Source organism: Scyliorhinus canicula, chromosome 14 (genome assembly GCF_902713615.1).
Source record: "Scyliorhinus canicula chromosome 14, sScyCan1.1, whole genome shotgun sequence".
NCBI classification, from domain to species: domain Eukaryota; kingdom Metazoa; phylum Chordata; class Chondrichthyes; order Carcharhiniformes; family Scyliorhinidae; genus Scyliorhinus; species Scyliorhinus canicula.
Window position 1 is genome coordinate 158095347 of NC_052159.1, and position 18633 is coordinate 158113979.

General features: G+C 46.2%; 1 protein-coding gene across 1 annotated transcript in view; it reads right to left on the reverse strand.

Moving 5' to 3' along the window:
* cdc16 (cell division cycle 16 homolog (S. cerevisiae)) overlaps positions 1-18633 on the reverse strand; it is a 64495-nt gene that overhangs the window by 19066 nt on the left and 26796 nt on the right. The window contains exons 8-14 of the mRNA XM_038818255.1: positions 18343-18476; positions 17715-17794; positions 16545-16594; positions 15489-15562; positions 14894-15019; positions 2877-3029; positions 1743-1806 (exon numbers count right to left, since the gene is read on the reverse strand). Of these exons, the coding sequence (XP_038674183.1) occupies positions 1743-1806; positions 2877-3029; positions 14894-15019; positions 15489-15562; positions 16545-16594; positions 17715-17794; positions 18343-18476 (681 nt within the window). The remainder of the gene's footprint in view (positions 1-1742; positions 1807-2876; positions 3030-14893; positions 15020-15488; positions 15563-16544; positions 16595-17714; positions 17795-18342; positions 18477-18633) is intronic.

The window sequence follows — 18633 nt, forward strand, 5'->3', positions numbered from 1 at the left end:
TTTCAAGCAGGCCCTTCAAGGTCTTATTGCTGCGGCAGAAAGTGCACACAAATATTAGGAAAAGGGTATATTTCAATTCCGTCACATACAAGTGCTCTGAAATTCAGTCACTTGTTCTGTAGTATCCAGTATTCAAAAATCCTGAAGTATTGTGGTTTAAACTTCCATTTAAATTAGTTTTTTTATTCTTTCACAGGATGCAGACGTCACCAGTCATAGTTTGCTTCCAATTTGCCATTAAAATTCGTGAGTCTTTGCATAGGTAACAGGGAGCCACTTTCATGAATCGTTGCAGTCCTGTGTGGCGTAGGTACACCCACTGTGCTGTTAGGCTGTTAGGAACAGCGATATATTTCCATGTCAGGATGGTGAGGATGGGAACCTCCAGGTGGTGGGATTGCCAGGCATTTGCTGCCCTTGTCCTTTCAGATGGTAGAGGTCGAGGGTTTGGAAGGTGCTGTCTGAGAAGCCTTGATGAGCTGCAGAAATGCATCTTATAGATAGTGGACACTGCTGCTACTGTACATTGGTGGTGGAGGAAGTACCAATGAAGTACATGTCCCCCCCGTGTGTGCGTGGGTTTCCTCCGGGTGCTCCGGTTTCCTCCCACAGTCCAAAGATGTGCGGGTTAGGTGGATTGGCCATGCTAAATTGCCCGTAGTGTAAGGTTAATGGGGGGATTGTTGGGTTACGGGTATAGGGTGGATACGTGGGTTTGAGTAGGGTGATCATTGCACGGCACAACATTGAGGGCCGAAGGGCCTGTTCTGTGCTGTACTGTTCTATGTTCTATGAAGAGGGCTGCTTCATCCGGTGTCGACCTTCTTGAGTGTTGCTGGAGCTGCACTCATCCAGGCAAATGGGAGTATTCCATCACACTCCTGACTGGTGCCATGTAGATGGTGGACAGGTTTTGGGGAGTCAGGAGGGGAATTCTTACTGCTGAATTCCCAGTCTTTGACCTGCTCTTGTAGCTGCAGTATTTATAAGCCTGCTTTAGTTAAGTTTCTGGTCAATGGGAAACCCCAGGATATTCAAACCCTTTCGGACGTTCTTGATATCACCTGGAGTGAATCAAATTGGCTAAAGACTTAGATCTGTGATGCTGGGAACCTCAGGTGGAGACCAATATAGATCATCATACAAATCAATTATTTATACCGTTTAGGTGTGGGTATGACATTTGTATTCAATAGCCACACACTCAAGTCACCTCGAAACGAATGCAGTTCAAAGAAAGGCCCATCAAACATTCAGACCGAGACACTGCTCTTTCCAGGCAGCATGATACATCAGCACAGCAACATCCAGCTGTTTGGCGAGACCCACTGAAATACATAGAATTTACAGTGCAGAAGGAGGCCATTCGGCCCATCGAGTCTGCACCGGCTCTTGGAAAGAGCACCGTACCCCCTACCCAAGGTCAACACCTCCACCCTATCCCCATAACTCAGTAACCACACCCAGCACTAAGGGTAATTTTGGACACTAAGGGCAATTTATCATGGCCAATCCATCTAACCTGCACATCTTTAGACTGTGGGAGGAAACCGGAGCACCCAGAGGAAACCCACGCACACACAGGGAGGATGTGCAGACTCCGCACAGATTGTGACCCAAGCCGGAATCGAACCTGGGACCCTGGAGCTGTGAAGCGATTGTGCTATCCACAATGCTACCGTGCTGCCCTAATACAGCTCATGAAAGTTCTTTTATTTGGAAACATAAAATATATACTGTACCTCATTTCCAATTGCTCTCACTTTATCGAGTGCATCCAGAAAATACTTCTCTGCCGCCTTCCAGCTGAAACAAAATTATTTAAACTAATTTCAGCAAAAGTAAATGGACAAGTTAGAAGCCAACTGTGGATTCTCTCTGGAATGGCAAATCATTTTATCTGGACATTATTATTCAAAGGATCTTATTCTGGCAAACGTTGTCTCCATTCATCAGTTGACTTCTGCTGCACTGTCATATTTTTGGTGAAACTTTCCCCTGCCCTTGTTATATTGATGCCAAGGGCGTATTGTACGGCAATACACAATCTGGTTATTGGCTGGCAATTTTAATAGAATCATACAGCACAGGAGGCCATTCAGCCCATCATGCCTGTGCTGGTTCTCTGAAAGAGTTATTCAATTAGGCCCACTTCTTCTCGCTTGCCAAATTTTAAACTTCCAAATATATCTCCAAATCCCATGGGAAATCTCCTGAACTGTTGCTGCCTTAGGCAGTCCCTCAGGATTGATGGGTTTCAAGGCGGCTGATATGTCGAATGCCCATGCTGTGTTCTCTGTTTGTACAAATTCATTCTTCCTGGGAAAATAAGTACATTTAAAAGTTTGCCTTTGTTTTAAACTTGTGTCACTGTTTTCTCATAAATTTAAAGTGCCCAATTCTTTGTTTCCCCAATTAAGGGGCAATTTAGCAATGGCATTTTTCCAAGATCAGTAGGCATTAATACAGGAAGCCACCAAACATGTCAAAAGGACACAAGGATGAGAGACATTTAAAGTGGAATGGTGTGTGAAAAAGACACACCCCGTGTGACACAGAGTTTGTGAGAAAGATTATAAGTGCAGGAGAGTGAAAGAGACTTGGGATACATAGACACCATGCGCAGTATAGAATGGAGCCATTTGATTCATGCTGTCTGTGCTGGTGCTTGAACCCAACTCCACTAATTCCATTTCCCTGACTTGGATTTCTAAAAGATCTCCTGTGTTGCAGCAACGTAAACATTTCTTTAAGATCTACACATTCCCTCTACTTGAGCATCCTGAACTTGAGAAATAATTTGACGGACAGAAGGTTGATTTGCTGTGTAATTCAAGCTAATGCGTGTGTGCATCAAAACATTTTGACCCACTTACTCTGCGTTTTGAAAAGCCACCACTCCCATCTCGTGAAGGACAAAAGGGTCCTCAGGTGCCGTGCTCAAGGCCTGACTGAAGAATCTCTCTGCCAGCTTCGAATTGTTGGTCAGTCCATACTCGAGTCCAATATACAACATTGGTAAGTGACAACTGCGGGTGACAGAATGTAAAACTTCTGTAACACTGCAGTCCTTTGAAAGGTGTAAATAAAATCAAAACCAGTGAATACAACAATGGCATTACAGACCACGCACAGAAATGCCTGCAAATCAAACCTTGCTTTCTTAACACAAAAACTAATCGTGGCTACATAGGAGTTCGAATTAAGTTAAACCTATTTGTTAATTTATTAGTCAAATGCTAACTCAAACCGATTGGTTGAATGCCAATGTTATCAAGGCAATGTGAAGTCCTACACACACAGTTTCAGGAGATAGGTAAAAGATTAAAAAAACAAGACAGCAGAAGGTGGTAACGTCCAAGTTATTCCCAGTGCCATGTGCTGGTATGGAGCAGAAACAGGAAGCTAGCACAGGTTAATGTGTGGCTGGAAAGGTGGAGCAGGAGGGAGTATCGGAAATTTTAGGGGCTTTGAGACCTGTACAGCCAGATGGATTGCACTTGAGAGAATCAATGTCTTGAGGTGGGTGAAGAGTAAAACTAATTTGACACAGTAAGAAGTCCCACAACATCAGATTAAAGTCCAACAGGTTTATTTGAAATCACTAGCTTTCGGAGCACTGCTCCTTCATCGGGTGAAGTCACACCTGGTGTTGTGAGACTTCTTACTGTGCCCACCCCAGTCCAGCGCCGGCATCTCCGCATCGTAATTTGCGAAGGGGAGAGGCACCAAGACGCAGAAGGAAGGAGAGACAAGGTGCATCAAAAAGAAGCAAACAGCGACAAAGCGGGAGTTAGGAGTGAGGAGAAATGCAAAGTCGGCACGCACGGTGTTGGGAGTACATGTGCATTAAAATGAGGATGGTTAAAAAATGAGTTTGAGCAGCTACAGGCACAAGTTACCATGTGGGGATTATAAGATAATGGATGTACCAGGGACCTGGCTTAAACATGGCAGGAATGGGAACTGAACATTAGAGGTTAGAATGTATTCAGGACAGATAGGGAAACAAAAGAAAACTGAGGAAGGGGACAGGGTTGAGATGTGCATGGCAATATTGATCAAGGATAACATCAGTTCTACTGCTGGCAATATACCAGAGGACTCAAAGACTGAATCTAATTGGTCAAAGGCATAGAAAATGAGCTGCTACATTTCTAGGTGTTACCACAGACCCCAAAATAGTGTGAAGGAGAAGAGGAGCAAACAAATTCAGAGAAACATTAAAATAATAAAGTGGTAATCAGAGGAAACTTCACTTACTCTGTGATAGACTGGGTGGGACAAAACAGAACAAAAAGCAGGTAGGGGTAAGTACACAAGCTTCCTTTATTAGCATTTCCCTTCTTTTTTTAAAATAAATTTAGCATATCCAATTCTTTTTTTTTCCAATTGAGGGGCAATTTAGCGTGTCCAATCCACCTATCCTGCACATCTTTGGGTTGTGGGGGTGAAACACACGCAGATACGGGGAGAATGTGCAAACTCCACACGGACAGTGACCCAGGGTCGGGATCGAACCCAGGCCTTTGAGTGCCGTGAGGCAACAGTGCTAACCACTGAACCACCCTTATGAATATTTCCCAATGTTAACATGGAAGGAAGCTGTGCTGGATGTAGGCGATGGCAAATAATTTGTGTTACAATGGGGAAACACCTTGCCAAAAGTGATTGTAACACAAATACATTTAACATTGTTGGGAAAACAGACAAAGAATAATTGCAAGTGAAAATACTCAATGACTGGAGACACCTCTGCAAATCTTTCAAGGTGGGGGGGAAATTGATAACGATTAAAAATGTGCATGAAATACTGGCTTTGTAATTCGGGGCACTGAATGCAACAAACAAAACAAAACCTATGCAAATCACTAGTTTGGCATCAGCTTGAATACTGCAGAGATTTAGGGGTGGCAAGGTGCCACAGTGGTTAGTACTGTTGCTTCACAGCACCAGGGTCTCGGGTTCGATTCCCGACTTGGGTGACTGTCTGTGTGGAGTCTGCACGTTCTTCCCGGGTCTGCATGGGTTTCCCCCGGGTTCCTCCCACAAGTGTCGGAAGACGTGCTTGTTAGGTGAATTGGACATTCTGAATTTTCCCTGTGTCCCCGAACAGGCGCCGGAATGTGGCGACGAGGGGATTTTCACAGTAACTTCATTGATTCCCATGAATCCAAGATGGCGCTGGAGCGAGGCGACTTCTTGCGAGCTGTGCCCAGCATACCCTCCAATTCTATTTTTTACTCTCGTTCTATGCTTCTAAAACTTCATTCTAACTGTTTTAAACTCTCTAACAATATTCTTATTCAATTACTTACAGATTTAGCGATCTTTAGGACCTGGGCGACACCGGAAACTGGCAACCTGAAATTGACCAGGACCAGCCGACCATGTGTGAGCAGCTGCCGGAGCTGCAGTCCCAGGCCTGGGAATTCCCCTACAACAGCAGCTGCCAGAGCCAAGGAAAACACCCTAGAAGCCAGGGCCTACACTCTGCAGGTTCCCAGAGACCTGGAAAACACCGCAGAAGCCGGGGCCTTCACTCTGCTGCTCTCCAACAACCAGACCAGCATCGTAGCAGCTGCAGCCCCCCCCCCCCCCCACCCCCAGCTTCCAACCCCACTGACCCGGAGAGCTGCAACCTCCTGCAGGCCCCAAGCTCTCCCTCCACTCTACAGTCGCCCAAACTCCTAAAAATCAACTCCCACAGCCTAAAAATCTCCAATACTGCTCTTTTAAATGTACTTGCAGGTCAGCCCCAAAGCCCTTCTGCCTGGCTTATTCCTAGCTAATGTCCAATCTCTGGAAAACAAACCACACAAACTTAAAGCCAGATTTGAGGGACTGCTGCGTGCTGTGTTTCACGGAGACATGGCTCACTCCTGCTTCACCGGACTGTGCCCTACAACCAGAGGGCTTCTCAATCCACCGAATGGACCGTACGGTGGCCTCAGGCAAGGCTAGGGGAGGTGGGGTCTGCTTCCAAATAAAACACTGGCGAGTTTCTGCTCCCTGGGCCTAGAATACCTGATGCTAAATTGTCGCCTCTACTACCTTCCGCGGGAGTTCAGCTCCGTTTTCCTAACGGCAGTTTACATCCCACGCGAGAGTGGAAATCGCACTGGACGAAATATTCACCACCACAAATCGCCTTGAAACTAAACATCCCAAGGTCTTGTTCATCGTGGCCGGGTCTTCAATCAGGCCAAGCTCAAGAGCATACGACCAAGTTACCACCAACACGTCACCTGTTCTACTACAGGCCCAAACATCCTGGACCACTGCTACACAAATATCAAACATGCGTATCGCTCTACTGCCTGCCCACAATTTGGCAAATCTGACCACAAGGCTGTGCTCCTGCTCCCAGCTTATAGGCAAAAACTGAAGCGGAGGGCTGGCTTTGCCGAGTCTGATTAATTATTACTGGGCGGCCAACATCGCTATGATAAGGAAGTGGATGGTGGGTACGGGGTCTATTTGGGAGCGGGTGGAGGCGGCTTCGTGCAGGGGCTCCAGCTTGGCAGCCCTGGTCACGGCTCCTCTACCGCTGCCGCCGGCCAAGTACACCACCAGCCCAGTAGTGGTGGCGACCCTGCGGATATGGGGCCAGTGGAGGAGGCATGTAGGGGAGACGGGGGCGTCGGTTTGGGCGCCAAACTGCGACAACCATCGGTTTGCCCCCGGGAGTATGGATGGGGGGTTCCGAGTATGGCGGCGAGCAGGGGCGGGAAGGGTGGGCGATATGTTCCTGGAAGGGAGCTTTGCGAGTTTGAGGAGCTTGGAAGAGAAATTTGGGTTGGTAAGGGGAAATGATTTTAGATACCTACAGTTGCGGGACTTTGTTCGTAGACAGGTCCCATCTTTCCCACGCCTCCCGCCAATGGGGATCCTAGACAGAATAGTCTCTAGGAGGGAAGAAGGGGAGGGTAGAGTCTCGGGTATTTATAAGGTGCTCATGAGGAAGGGTCCCAGACAGAGGAACTGAAACTTAAATGGGAGGAGGAGCTAGGCGGGGAAATGGAGGATGGGCTGTGGGCAGAGGCCCTGAGTAGGGTAAATTCGACCGCGACATGTGCTAGGCTCGGGCTTATTCAATTTAAGGTCGTTAACCGGGCCCATATGACGGTGGCTCGGATGAGCAAATTCTTCGGGATAGAGGACAAATGTGCTAGGTGCGCGGGAGGACCAGCGAACCACGTTCACATGTTTTGGGCATGCCCTAAGCTGAGGGGGTACTGGGAGGGATTTGCGGGGGCCATGTCCCGGGTGCTAAAAACAAGGGTGGTGATGAGTCCAGGGGTGGCAATTTTTGGGGTTTCGGAAGACCCGGGAGTCCAGGGGGGGAAAGAGGCCGATGTTTTGGCCTTTGCTTCCCTGATCGCCCGGCGACGAATACTATTGGCGTGGAGGGACTCGAAGCCCCCGAAGACTGAGTGGTGGCTTGCGGACATGTCGAGTTTCCTGGGGATGGAAAAAATTAAGTTCGCCTTGAGGGGATCTGTGCAGGGGTTCGCCCGGAGGTGGCAACCATTTATTGACTTCTTTGCTGGAGAGTGAGCGTCAGCAGGGGGTGGGGGTGAGGGGGGGGGGGGGGGGGGGGGGGGGGTAGTAGAGTAGAGTAGGAGGGAAAATATGGCGGGTAGTATCGGTGGGAGGGGAGCGGGCTTGTGCAATATGTTACGATGGAAGTATTGAAAGTACGTGGATGTTTGCACATTTTTGCCTTTTTTGCTTTCTTTCTGATGATGTCTGTAACTGTTTATCAAGCCAAAAACTACCTCAATAAAATTGTTCATTAAAAAAAAACTGAAGCGGGAGAATCCGTCAAAGAAAGTTGTGTATTGTTGGTCTGAGGAATCGGATGATCTCCTACAGGACTGCTTAGAGTTAGTGGACTGGTCAGTATTTAAAAACTCTGCGACCAGCCTGAACGAGTACGTCACTACAGTAACTGACTTCATTAGTAAGTGTGTAGAAGACGGTGTGCCAAAGAAGCAAATCCTATTGTTCCCCAACCGGAAACCCTGGATGAACGGGGATATCCACTACTTGCTGAAGTCTTGGTCTGAGGCGTTCAAGTCAGGTGATCCTGACCTATACAAGAAAGCCAGATATAGAACATAGAACGATACAGCGCAGTACAGGCCCTTCGGCCCACGATGTTGCACCGACATGGGAAGTCAAAAACTAAAGGCCATCTAACCTACACTATGCCATTATCATCCATATGCTTATCCAATAAATTTTTTAATGCCCTCAATGTTGGTGAGTTCACTACTGTTGCAGGTAGGGCATTCCACGGCCTCACCACTCTTTGCATAAAAAACCTACCTCTGACCTCTGTCCTATATCTATTACCCCTCAATTTAAGGCTATGTCCCCTCGTGCTAGCCACCTCCATCCGCGGGAGAAGGCTCTCACTGTCCACCCTATATAATCCTCTGATCATTTTGTATGCCTCTATTAAGTCACCTCTTAACCTTCTTCTCTCTAACGAAAACAACCTCAAGTCCATCAGCCTTTCCTGATAAGATTTTCCCTCCATACCAGGCAACATCCTGGTAAATCTCCTCTGCACCCGTTCCAAAGCTTCCACGTCCTTCCTATAATGAGGCGACCAGAACTGTATGCAATACTCCAAATGCGGCCGTACCAGAGTTTTGTACAGCTGCAACATGACCTCATGGCTCCGGAACTCAATCCCTCTACCAATAAAGGCCAACACACCATAGGCCTTCTTCACAACCCTATCAACCTGGGTGGCACCTTTCAGGGATCTATGTACATGGACACCGAGATCCCTCTGCTCATCCACACTACCAAGAATTTTACCATTAGCCAAATATTCCGCATTCCTGTTATTCTTTCCAAAGTGAATCACCTCACACTTCTCTACATTAAACTCCATTTGCCACCTCTCAGCCCAGCTCTGCAGCTTATCTATGTCCCTCTGTAACCTGCAACATCCTTCCACACTGTCTACAACTCCACCGACTTTAGTGTCGTCTGCAAATTTACTCACCCAACCTTCTGTGCCCTCCTCTAGGTCATTTATAAAAATGACAAACCGCAACGGCCCCAGAACAGATCCTTGTGGTACGCCACTCGTAACTGAACTCCATTCTGAACATTTGCCATCAACTACCACTCTCTGTCTTCTTTCAACTAGCCAATTTCTGATCCACATCTCTAAATCACCCTCAATCCCCAGCCTCCGTATTTTCTGCAATAGCCGACCGTGGGGAACCTTATCAAACACTTTACTGAAATCCATATACACATCAACTGCTCTACCCTCGTCTACCTGTTCAGTCACCTTCTCAAAGAACTCGATAAGGTTTGTGAGGCATGACCTACCCTTCACAAAACCATGCTGACTATCCCTAATCATATTATTCCTATCTAGATGATTATAAATCGTATCTCTTATAATCCTCTCCAAGACTTTAGAACATAGAACAGTACAGCACAGAACAGGCCCTTCGGCCCTCAATGTTGTGCCGAGCCATGATCACCCCACTTAAACCCACGTAACCCGCATACCCGTAACCCAACAATCCCCCCATTAACCTTACACTACGGGCAATTTAGCATGGCCAATCCACCTAACCCGCACATCTTTGGACTGTGGGAGGAAACCGGAGCACCCGGAGGAAACCCACGCACACACGGGGAGGACGTGCAGACTCCACACAGACAGTGACCCAGCCGGGAATCGAACCTGGGACCCTGGAGCTGTGAAGCATTGATGCTAACCACCATGCTACCGTGAGGCCCCACAACTTTACCCACAACAGACGTGAGGCTCACCGGCCTATAGTTACCGGGGTTATCTCTACTCCCCTTCTTGAACAAAGGGACCACATTTGCTATCCTCCAGTCCTCTGGCACTATTCCTGTAGCCAATGATGACCTAAAAATCAAAGCCAAAGGCTCAGCAATCTCTTCCCTGGCTTCCCAGAGAATCCTAGGATAAATCCCATCAGGCCCCGGGGACTTATCTATTTTCACCTTGTCCAGAATTGCCAACACTTCTTCCCTACGCACCTCAATGCCATCTATTCTAATAGCCTGGGTCTCAGCATTCTCCTTCACAACATTATCTTTTTCCTGAGTGAATACTGACGAAAAGTATTCATTTAGTATCTCGCTTATCTCCTCAGCCTCCACACACAACTTCCCACCACTGTCCTTGACTGGCCCTACTCTTACCCTAGTCATTCTTTTATTCCTGACATACCTATAGAAAGCTTTTGGGTTTTCCTTGATCCTACCTGCCAAAGACTTCTCATGTCCCCTCCTTGCTCGTCTCAGCTCTCTCTTTAGATCCTTCCTCGCTTCCTTGTAACTATCAAGCGCCCCAACTGAAACTTCACGCCTCATCTTCACATAGGCCTCCTTCTTCCTCTTAACAAGAGATTCCACTTCTTTGGTAAACCACGGTTCCCTCGCTCAACCCCTTCCTCCCTGCCTGACTGGTACGTACTTATCAAGAACACGCAATAGCTGTTCCTTGAACAAGCTCCACATATCCAGTGTGCCCAACCCTTGCAGCCTACTTCTCCAACCTACACATCCTAAGTCATGTCTAATGGCATCATAATTGCCCTTCCCCCAGCTATAACTCTTGCCCTGCGGGGTATACTTATCCCTTTCCATCACTAAGGTAAAGGTCACCGAATTGTGGTCACTGTCTCCAAAGTGCTCACCTACCTCCAGATCTAACACCTGGCCTGGTTCATTACCCAAAACCAAATCCAATGTGGCCTCGCCTCTTGTTGGCCTGTCAACATATTGTGTCAGGAAACCCTCCTGCACACATTGTACAAAGAACGACCCATCTAATGTACTCGAACTATATATTTTCCAGTCAATATTTGGAAAGTTAAAGTCTCCCATAACAACTACCCTGTTACTTTTGCTCTTTTCCAGAATCATCTTCGCCATCCTTTCCTCTACACCCCTAGAACTATTAGGTGGCCTATAGAAAACTCCCAACAGGGTGAGCTCTCCTTTCCTGTTTCTAACCTCAGCCCATACTACCTCGGAAGAAGAGTCCCCATCTAGCATCCTTTCCGCCACCGTAATACTGTCCTTGACTAGCAGCGCCACACCTCCCCCTCTTTTGCCCCCTTCTCTGAGCTTACTAAAACACCTAAACCCCGGAACCTGCAACAACCATTCCTGTCCCTGCTCTATCCATGTCTCTGAAATGGCCACAACATCCAAGTCCCAGGTACCAATCCATGCTACCATGCAACCCATATGATCTAAGGAAATCCATCAAAGATGCCAAAAGACAGTACCAGACCAAGCTCGAGTTCCAGGCTAGCCACACGGACCCCCGCCGACCATTGCAAGGTCTGCAAGACATAACGGGCTACAAGATGAGGACATGTAAAAATCGCCGACTCCAACGCACCCCTCCCTGATGAGCTGAACGCATTCTATGCCGGCTTTGAGCAAGAGGTCAGCGAGAGCGAGCCCTCCACCCTGGAAGCCTCGGATGAACTTGTATCTGAGATCACCACTGCAGACGTCAGAGCAGCCTTCTCGAAGGTCAACCCACGGAAAGCCACTGGCCCGGATGGGGTACCCGGACGGGCACTCAGGTCTTGTGCGGATCAGCTGGTGGGGGTATTCGCAGACATCTTCAACCTCTCTTTATAATAATCTGAGATCCCTATCTGCTTCAAGAAGACGACCATCATCCCTGTACCAAAGAAAAGCCAAGCAGCGTGCCTTAATGACTATCGTCTAGTGGCTCTGACATCCATCATCATGAAGTGCTTCGAAAGGTTAATCATGGCACAAATCAACTCCAGCCTCCCGGATTGCCTTGATCCACGACAGTTCGCCTACCGCTGCAACAGGTCCACAGCAGATACCATCTGCCTGGCCCTGCACTCTACCCTGGAACACCTCGATAACAAAGACACCTATGTCAGACTCCTATTTATTGACTACAGCTCAGCCTTCAACACTATTATTCCAACAAAACTCATCTCCAAACTCTGTGGCCTTGGCCTCGGCGCCTCCCTCTGTGACTGGATCCTGAACTTCCTAACCCACAGACCACAATCAGTAAGGATAGGCAACAACACCTCCTCCACGGTCATCCTCAACACCGGTGCCCCACAAGGCTGTGCCCTCAGCCCCCTACTATACTCTTATATACCTCTGACTGTGTGGCTAAATTCCCCTCCAACTCGATTCTTAAATTTGCTGATGACACCACCGTAGTGGGCCGGATTTCAAACAATGACAAGCAGAGTACAGGAATGAGATAGAGAATCTGGTGAACTGGTGCGCCGACAATAATCTCTTCCTCAATGTCAACAAAACGAAGGAGATTGTCATCGACTTCAGAAAGCGTAGAGGAGAACATGCCCCTGTCTACATCAATGGGAACGAAGTAGAAAGGGTCGAGCTTCAAGTTTTTAGGTGTCCAGATTACCCGGTCTCCCCATGCTGACGATATAGTTAAGAAAGCCCACCAACGACTCTACTTTCTCAGAAGATTAAGGAAATTTGGCATGTCAGCTACAACTCTCACCAACTTCTACAGGTGCACCATAGAAAGCATTCTTTCTGGTTGTATCACAGCATGGTATGGATCCTGCTCTACCCAAGACCGCAGGAAACTACAAAAGGTCGTGAATGTAACCCAGTCCATCACGCAAACCAGCCTCCCATCCATTGACTCTATCTATAATTCCCGCTGCCTCGGAAAGGCAGCCAGCATAATTAAGGGCCCCACGCACCCCGGACATACTCTCTTACACCTTCTTCCGTCAGGAAAAAGATACCAAAGTTTGAGGTCACATACCAACCAACTCAAGAACACTTCTTCCCTGCTGCCATCAGACTTTTGAATGGACCTTCCTCGTATTAAGTTGATCCTTTCTCTACACCTTGCTATATTTGTAACATTATATTCTGCAGTTTCTCCTTCCTTCCCTATGCAGGGTATGCATTGTCTGTACAGCATGCAAGAAAGAACACTTTTCACTGTACACTAATACATGTGACAATAATAAATCAAAATGAAATCATTGCAGCGTTAATGTAAGCATACCTGTGACACTAATAACATTTATTGTCACAAATCGGCTTACATTTACACTGCAATGAAATTCCTGTGAAAAGCCCCTAGTCACCACTTTCCGGGTACACAGAAAATTCAGAATATCCAATTCACTGACAGGAAGTCTTTTGGAATAAAGATTATCAGAAAAATGCCAAGAATGAGAGAGTTCAGTTATGTGGTGAAACTGGAAAATCTTACATTCTCCCTGTGTTTGCGTGGGTCTAACTCCCACAACCCAAAGATATGCAGGTTATATGGATTGGCCACGCTAAACTACCCCTTAATTGGAAAAAAAATAATTGGGAACTCTAAATTTATATATTTTTTTTAAACTGTAAAACCTGGAATTGTTCTCCTTATAACAGAGATCAAGACTTGAGAGAGGTATTCAAAATTATGAATGATTTTGGGAGAGTGAGTTGGGAAATACTGTTTTCCTTGGTAAGTGAGCCAGTATCCAGTCAATCCAGATTAAAAATAATCAGCTAAAGAAATGGAGGGGAAAAGAGCGTAAAATTCTTCATACAATCGGAAAGGAAGCTGCTGTCAGATTCCATCAGAACTTTCAAAAGGAAACAGATGTATTTGAAGAGGAATAATTTACAGGATTATAATAATCTTTATTGTCACAAGTAGGCTTACATTAACACTGCAATGATGTTACTGTGAAAATCCCCTAGTCGCCACATTCCGGCACCTGTTCGGATACACAGAGGGAGAATTCAGAATGTCCAAATGACCTAACAGCAAGTCTTTCGGGAGGAAACCGGAGCACCCGGAGAAAACCCACGCAGACACGGGGAGAATGTGCAGGCTCCGCACAGACAGTGACCCAAGCCGGGAATCGAACCTGGGACCCTGGAGCTGTGAAGCAACAGTGCTAACCACTGTGCTACCATGGGGAAAAAGCTGGAGTGTGGACTAAATCAGACAGTTTCTGATCAACAGAATTGCCTTCTTCTGACCTACATGTGACTCCTGATCCACAGCATTCTGGTTGACTCTTAACTGCCCTCTGAACGGCCGAGTGAGTCGCCCAGTTCAAGGATAATTAGGAATCAGCAACAAATGTTGCCATCCACATGCCAAAATTATTTTTTAAAAGTTTTAAATATGTGGTTTCTGAATAAATGCACAAAAATGTATATGAGTACCACTGGAGAACATACCATTTCAGGGAGTTCTGGGGTATTACTTCAAGGAAATTATTTATGTCAGGACTTGAGAAGTGAACAAACTTGATTTTATTAAGAGCCCCATTCTGGACATTTTCCAAAGCACTTGGATTGGTTATTTTGACGTGTTTTGCGGTTTCTCCGCTCTTCTTAAAATGGTGTCACCAGGCATTTTACAACAGAACAGGTAGAAAGTGCCTCTTTTAAATATTCACCTGAAATACCAGATCGGCAACAAACCATGCTCCCTCATTACAGCACCCAAAGTGTCAGCCTAGATTGCATACTGAAATCCGAGAGTGGGGTTTGTATCCATATTGTCAGGGCTGGGAGATCAGGGTACTACCAGCTGAGCTAAACGGACACTGGCTGGAAGACTGGAACCCGATGGAAAAATACAAGTGGGAAGAATAGGCTTATTTTGTTTTAAAAGGGTGTTGACATCAGATTTGAAGACTGCGTTGGCAGATTGCACTGACAAACGCTTGATGGCAAAATCAATACTGCTTGTTTGAAATTCAAAATTTTTAAAAAATGACAGAGATCATCAGCAAGGTGAACAATCTAAGTTGTGTAAAAAATATTTACTGAGATTAGACAATTCCAGTGGCGAGCCAACTCTTACCCTTTCATTAGCTGTGCTGCTGTGAAATAGGCTGCCATGGCCTGGTCATGCTCCCCCTCCACTGCAAAGGAATGGCCATAGGCAATCCATGCTGGCCCGTAAGTTCGTTCAAGGGTGGTGGCTTTACTGAAAGGTTAAAACAACCTGGATTACAAAAGCAAGCCAATAGAATCCCAATTAACAGGGATTGCTGTGGAGATCATAAATGAATTAGGGCTTCGATTAGGAAACAGATTCAACACCAGAGGAACAGACAGAGGAATTTAAAATATAAAAGGGTTAACGAATAGGATCACTCTGCAGAGAGTCGGCACACACTTTCTCTCAAATTCTTTGCATTTTCAACGGACTCCGGCCCCACACTCAGCCTCGCTCTATTTGGGTTTGTTCCAGATTTCTGTTCCCCTTTTGTGTGTGTGAAAAACGTCCTTGTTTCAGCCCTGAACGGGTTGCCTCTAATTGAAAGGTTACTCTGTGGTGATATGCATCACTGTACATACACAAGGGGTTAACGTCAAGAGCGTAACAAAACACTCTCCATAAACAGACACAGTAAATCGTCCATAACTCAGGTAACGACTGCTAACACTCTCACCTGAGATACCTTCTGGCATGTTCGTTCTTATGGCCGACCATCAGATAATAGCAGCCCACAGCAAACCAAGACACCTGTGGGAAAATCCCAACCATCAGTACCAGGAAAGTTACTAAAACGCACGGGAACTGAAACCTCTGTACCCAGGACCCTGGTGATGATGTGGGACACACCACTCAGGGGGAGGCTGAAGCAAACAGCATAGATATATTTAAGTGAAAGTTGGATAAAAACATATGGAAGAAAGGAATAGAAGGATATATACTGACAGCTGGAGGAGGCTCATCTGGAGCATTAACACCAGCACGGGCTAGCCGGGCCGAATGGTCTATTTCTGTGTTGTAAATCCGGAGGAGAAATTTGTTCCAGACTTGTATTGATTCCCCGGAGACAGACAATGCCACTAGCAGTTGCGCACGTGATATTGTCCAATGATATCAAGGATCAATACACATAGAACATGCAGACAGCAGCCGGTGGCAATGTCTACAACCTGGGGAAATCATCTGCTCTCTCTGTGTAACTGAAAAGGTACGGAATGTGATTGCACAAAATCTTAACAGTGGGAAGATGAGCCACAGGAGGTGCAGATAGACCCTAGAATTGATCCCTGATCAGTGCGTAGATGGCAACAGGAGCTCAGTTGACCACAATAGCTCTAGATTAGGAAGGAGAAAACAATTTGCGCAGCCCCACCCTAATAACTGCGCAGTGGCCCCATGGTGGAAATGCAAGAGTGCAAAAATCAATTAAACAGGCACAATGTGGCCAAGATTCCCGTTAATGCAGCCTGTTTAATGCACTGCCCAATACAGTCCTGATTCCTCTCGGGTCACACACCCCTCAAAGGAAAACATTGGATGTAGCTCACTTGTGATGCCTCATGCAGTGAAACAGCTTGCTGACATTATCATGGTACACAGGTGAATAGGTGACCATTTTGGACAGAGCCCTTGAAAGACATTTTGCAGCAAGGAGCCTGCAGCTTCAAGAGAGGAGAAAACTGGGAAGAGAAATAATAAAATGGAATAATTAATAATGAGACCAGCTACTTACTGGATTATTGGGATACAAATCCACCAATTTATGTGCAAGGTAGAACAGTTCTGAAAATCAGTAAAACAAAAGAGATTTAAGCATATGCAAATGTTTCATTTTTCAACTGGGGAATTGTTGAGAAATATACAATTGTTGAGAAAAACAGAACCAACAGAACTTTCACATGTCACATTTTTTAAAAATATAAATTTAGAGTACCCAATTAAGGAGCAATTTAGTTTGGCCAATCCACCTACCCTGCACATCTTTGGGTTGTGGGGGCGAAACCCACGTAAACACGGGGAGAATGTGCAAACTCCACACAGACAGTGACCCAGAGCCGGGATCGAACCTGGGACCTCGGCGCTGTGAGATTGCAGTGCTAACCACTGCGCCACCGTGCTGCCCTTACACGTCACATATTAAAGTAAAGTCTATAAGATACAGGAATTACTACTGATATTTAAAAAGGGAGAAAGAAGCAGAGAAGAGGAGCAAGTTCCACTGAGTAAAGAAGAAGAAAAACAAAGAACAGTACAGCGCAGGAACAGGCCCTTCGGCCCTCCAAGCCTGTGCCGACCATGCTGCCCGACTAAACTAAAACCTTTTACACTTCCTGGGTCCGTATCCCTCTATTCCCATCCTATTCATGTATTTGTCAAGATGCCCCTTAAATGTCACTATCGTCCCTGCTTCCAACACCTCCTCCGGCAGCGTGTTCCAGGCACCTACTACCCTCTGTGTAAAAAACTTGCCTCGTACATCGCCTCTAAACCTTGCCCCTCGCACCGTAAACCTATACCCCCTAGTAACTGACCCTTCTACCCGGGGGAAAAGTCTCTGACTATCCACTCTGTCTATGCCCCTCATAATTTTGTAGACCTCTATCAGGTCGCCCCTCAACCTTCTTCGTTCCAGTGAGAACAAACCAAGTTTATTCAACCTCTCCTCATAGCTAATGCCCTAGTAGGACAGAGACGACTAAATGTTCTTCCGTCAATGCTGAAACAGGGGGAAACAAAGACAGGCAGGCAGAGCAAGGGAGAGTCAGAGGGACCATAAGGCTTAGGAAAGCTGCAGAAGTGGATGTGGTTGAAACTGGTGGGACTGTTGACAGGGATCGAGGTCACTGTAAGTCAAATTCGGAAAAAGAAAATGTTAGAACAGAAAGACCGATTCAGTTCCTACCATTTGCTTTGTTCAATTCCACCAAGGTCCCGATGTGCACAGGAAGGAGTACTGCATGGTAGGGATCTTTATTCATCACCCTACCAGGAAACATACACCATGTTACATATATTCTTTTGAAATGAACCCTGTGTACAAACAATTGCTTTTTAAATAAATGTGAATGTTCTTCAGCTTCACTTAAGCCAGTTGTCAGCCATGGCTCAGAGGGCAGCGCTCTCGTCTCCGTGTCAAAAGGTTATGGGTTCAAATCCCACTCCAGTGACTTGAGCCCATGATCCAGCCAGACGCTCCTGTGCAATGCTGAGGTGGTGCTACACTGTCAGAGGAGCCACCGTTCAAATGAGAGGTTAAACCAGAGCCCTGTCTGCTTTCTCAGGCAGACATACAAGATGCCGTGCCGCAATTTACAAGAGCAACGGGGGCATTCAATCCAGTATCTTGGCCAATAGTCATTCTTCAGCCAACGTCATTAAAAGCAGACGTTATCTCGTTATCAGATTGCTGGAAATCTTGTTGTCCAAATTTGGCTGCCACATGTTCTATCTACATTGCAACAGTGACTATACTCCAAAAGGGACTCAGTGGCTGTAAAGGATTTTATCCACAACATGCAGACTATACTTACATTGAAGTGAGCTTGTAACACGTCTTAAAATCACAGTTGTAGTAATTCCGCTCTGCGACAGACACTACAACATCCAGATTATCCTGCAGCCCGTCTATTGACTCAGGAATTACTGTCTCACTCGGTTTATTATACTGTTGGAGCAAAAATAAGATGGTGACAGTGTAAAAGCAAAGATGATATTTTATATTACTGAAGGAACTCAAGCTATTGAAAGACACGGTATAGTTTGAGAAAGAGACTGATGTGAAACTACGGACACCAAATTCTAAAGAAATCTACTTTAAAATG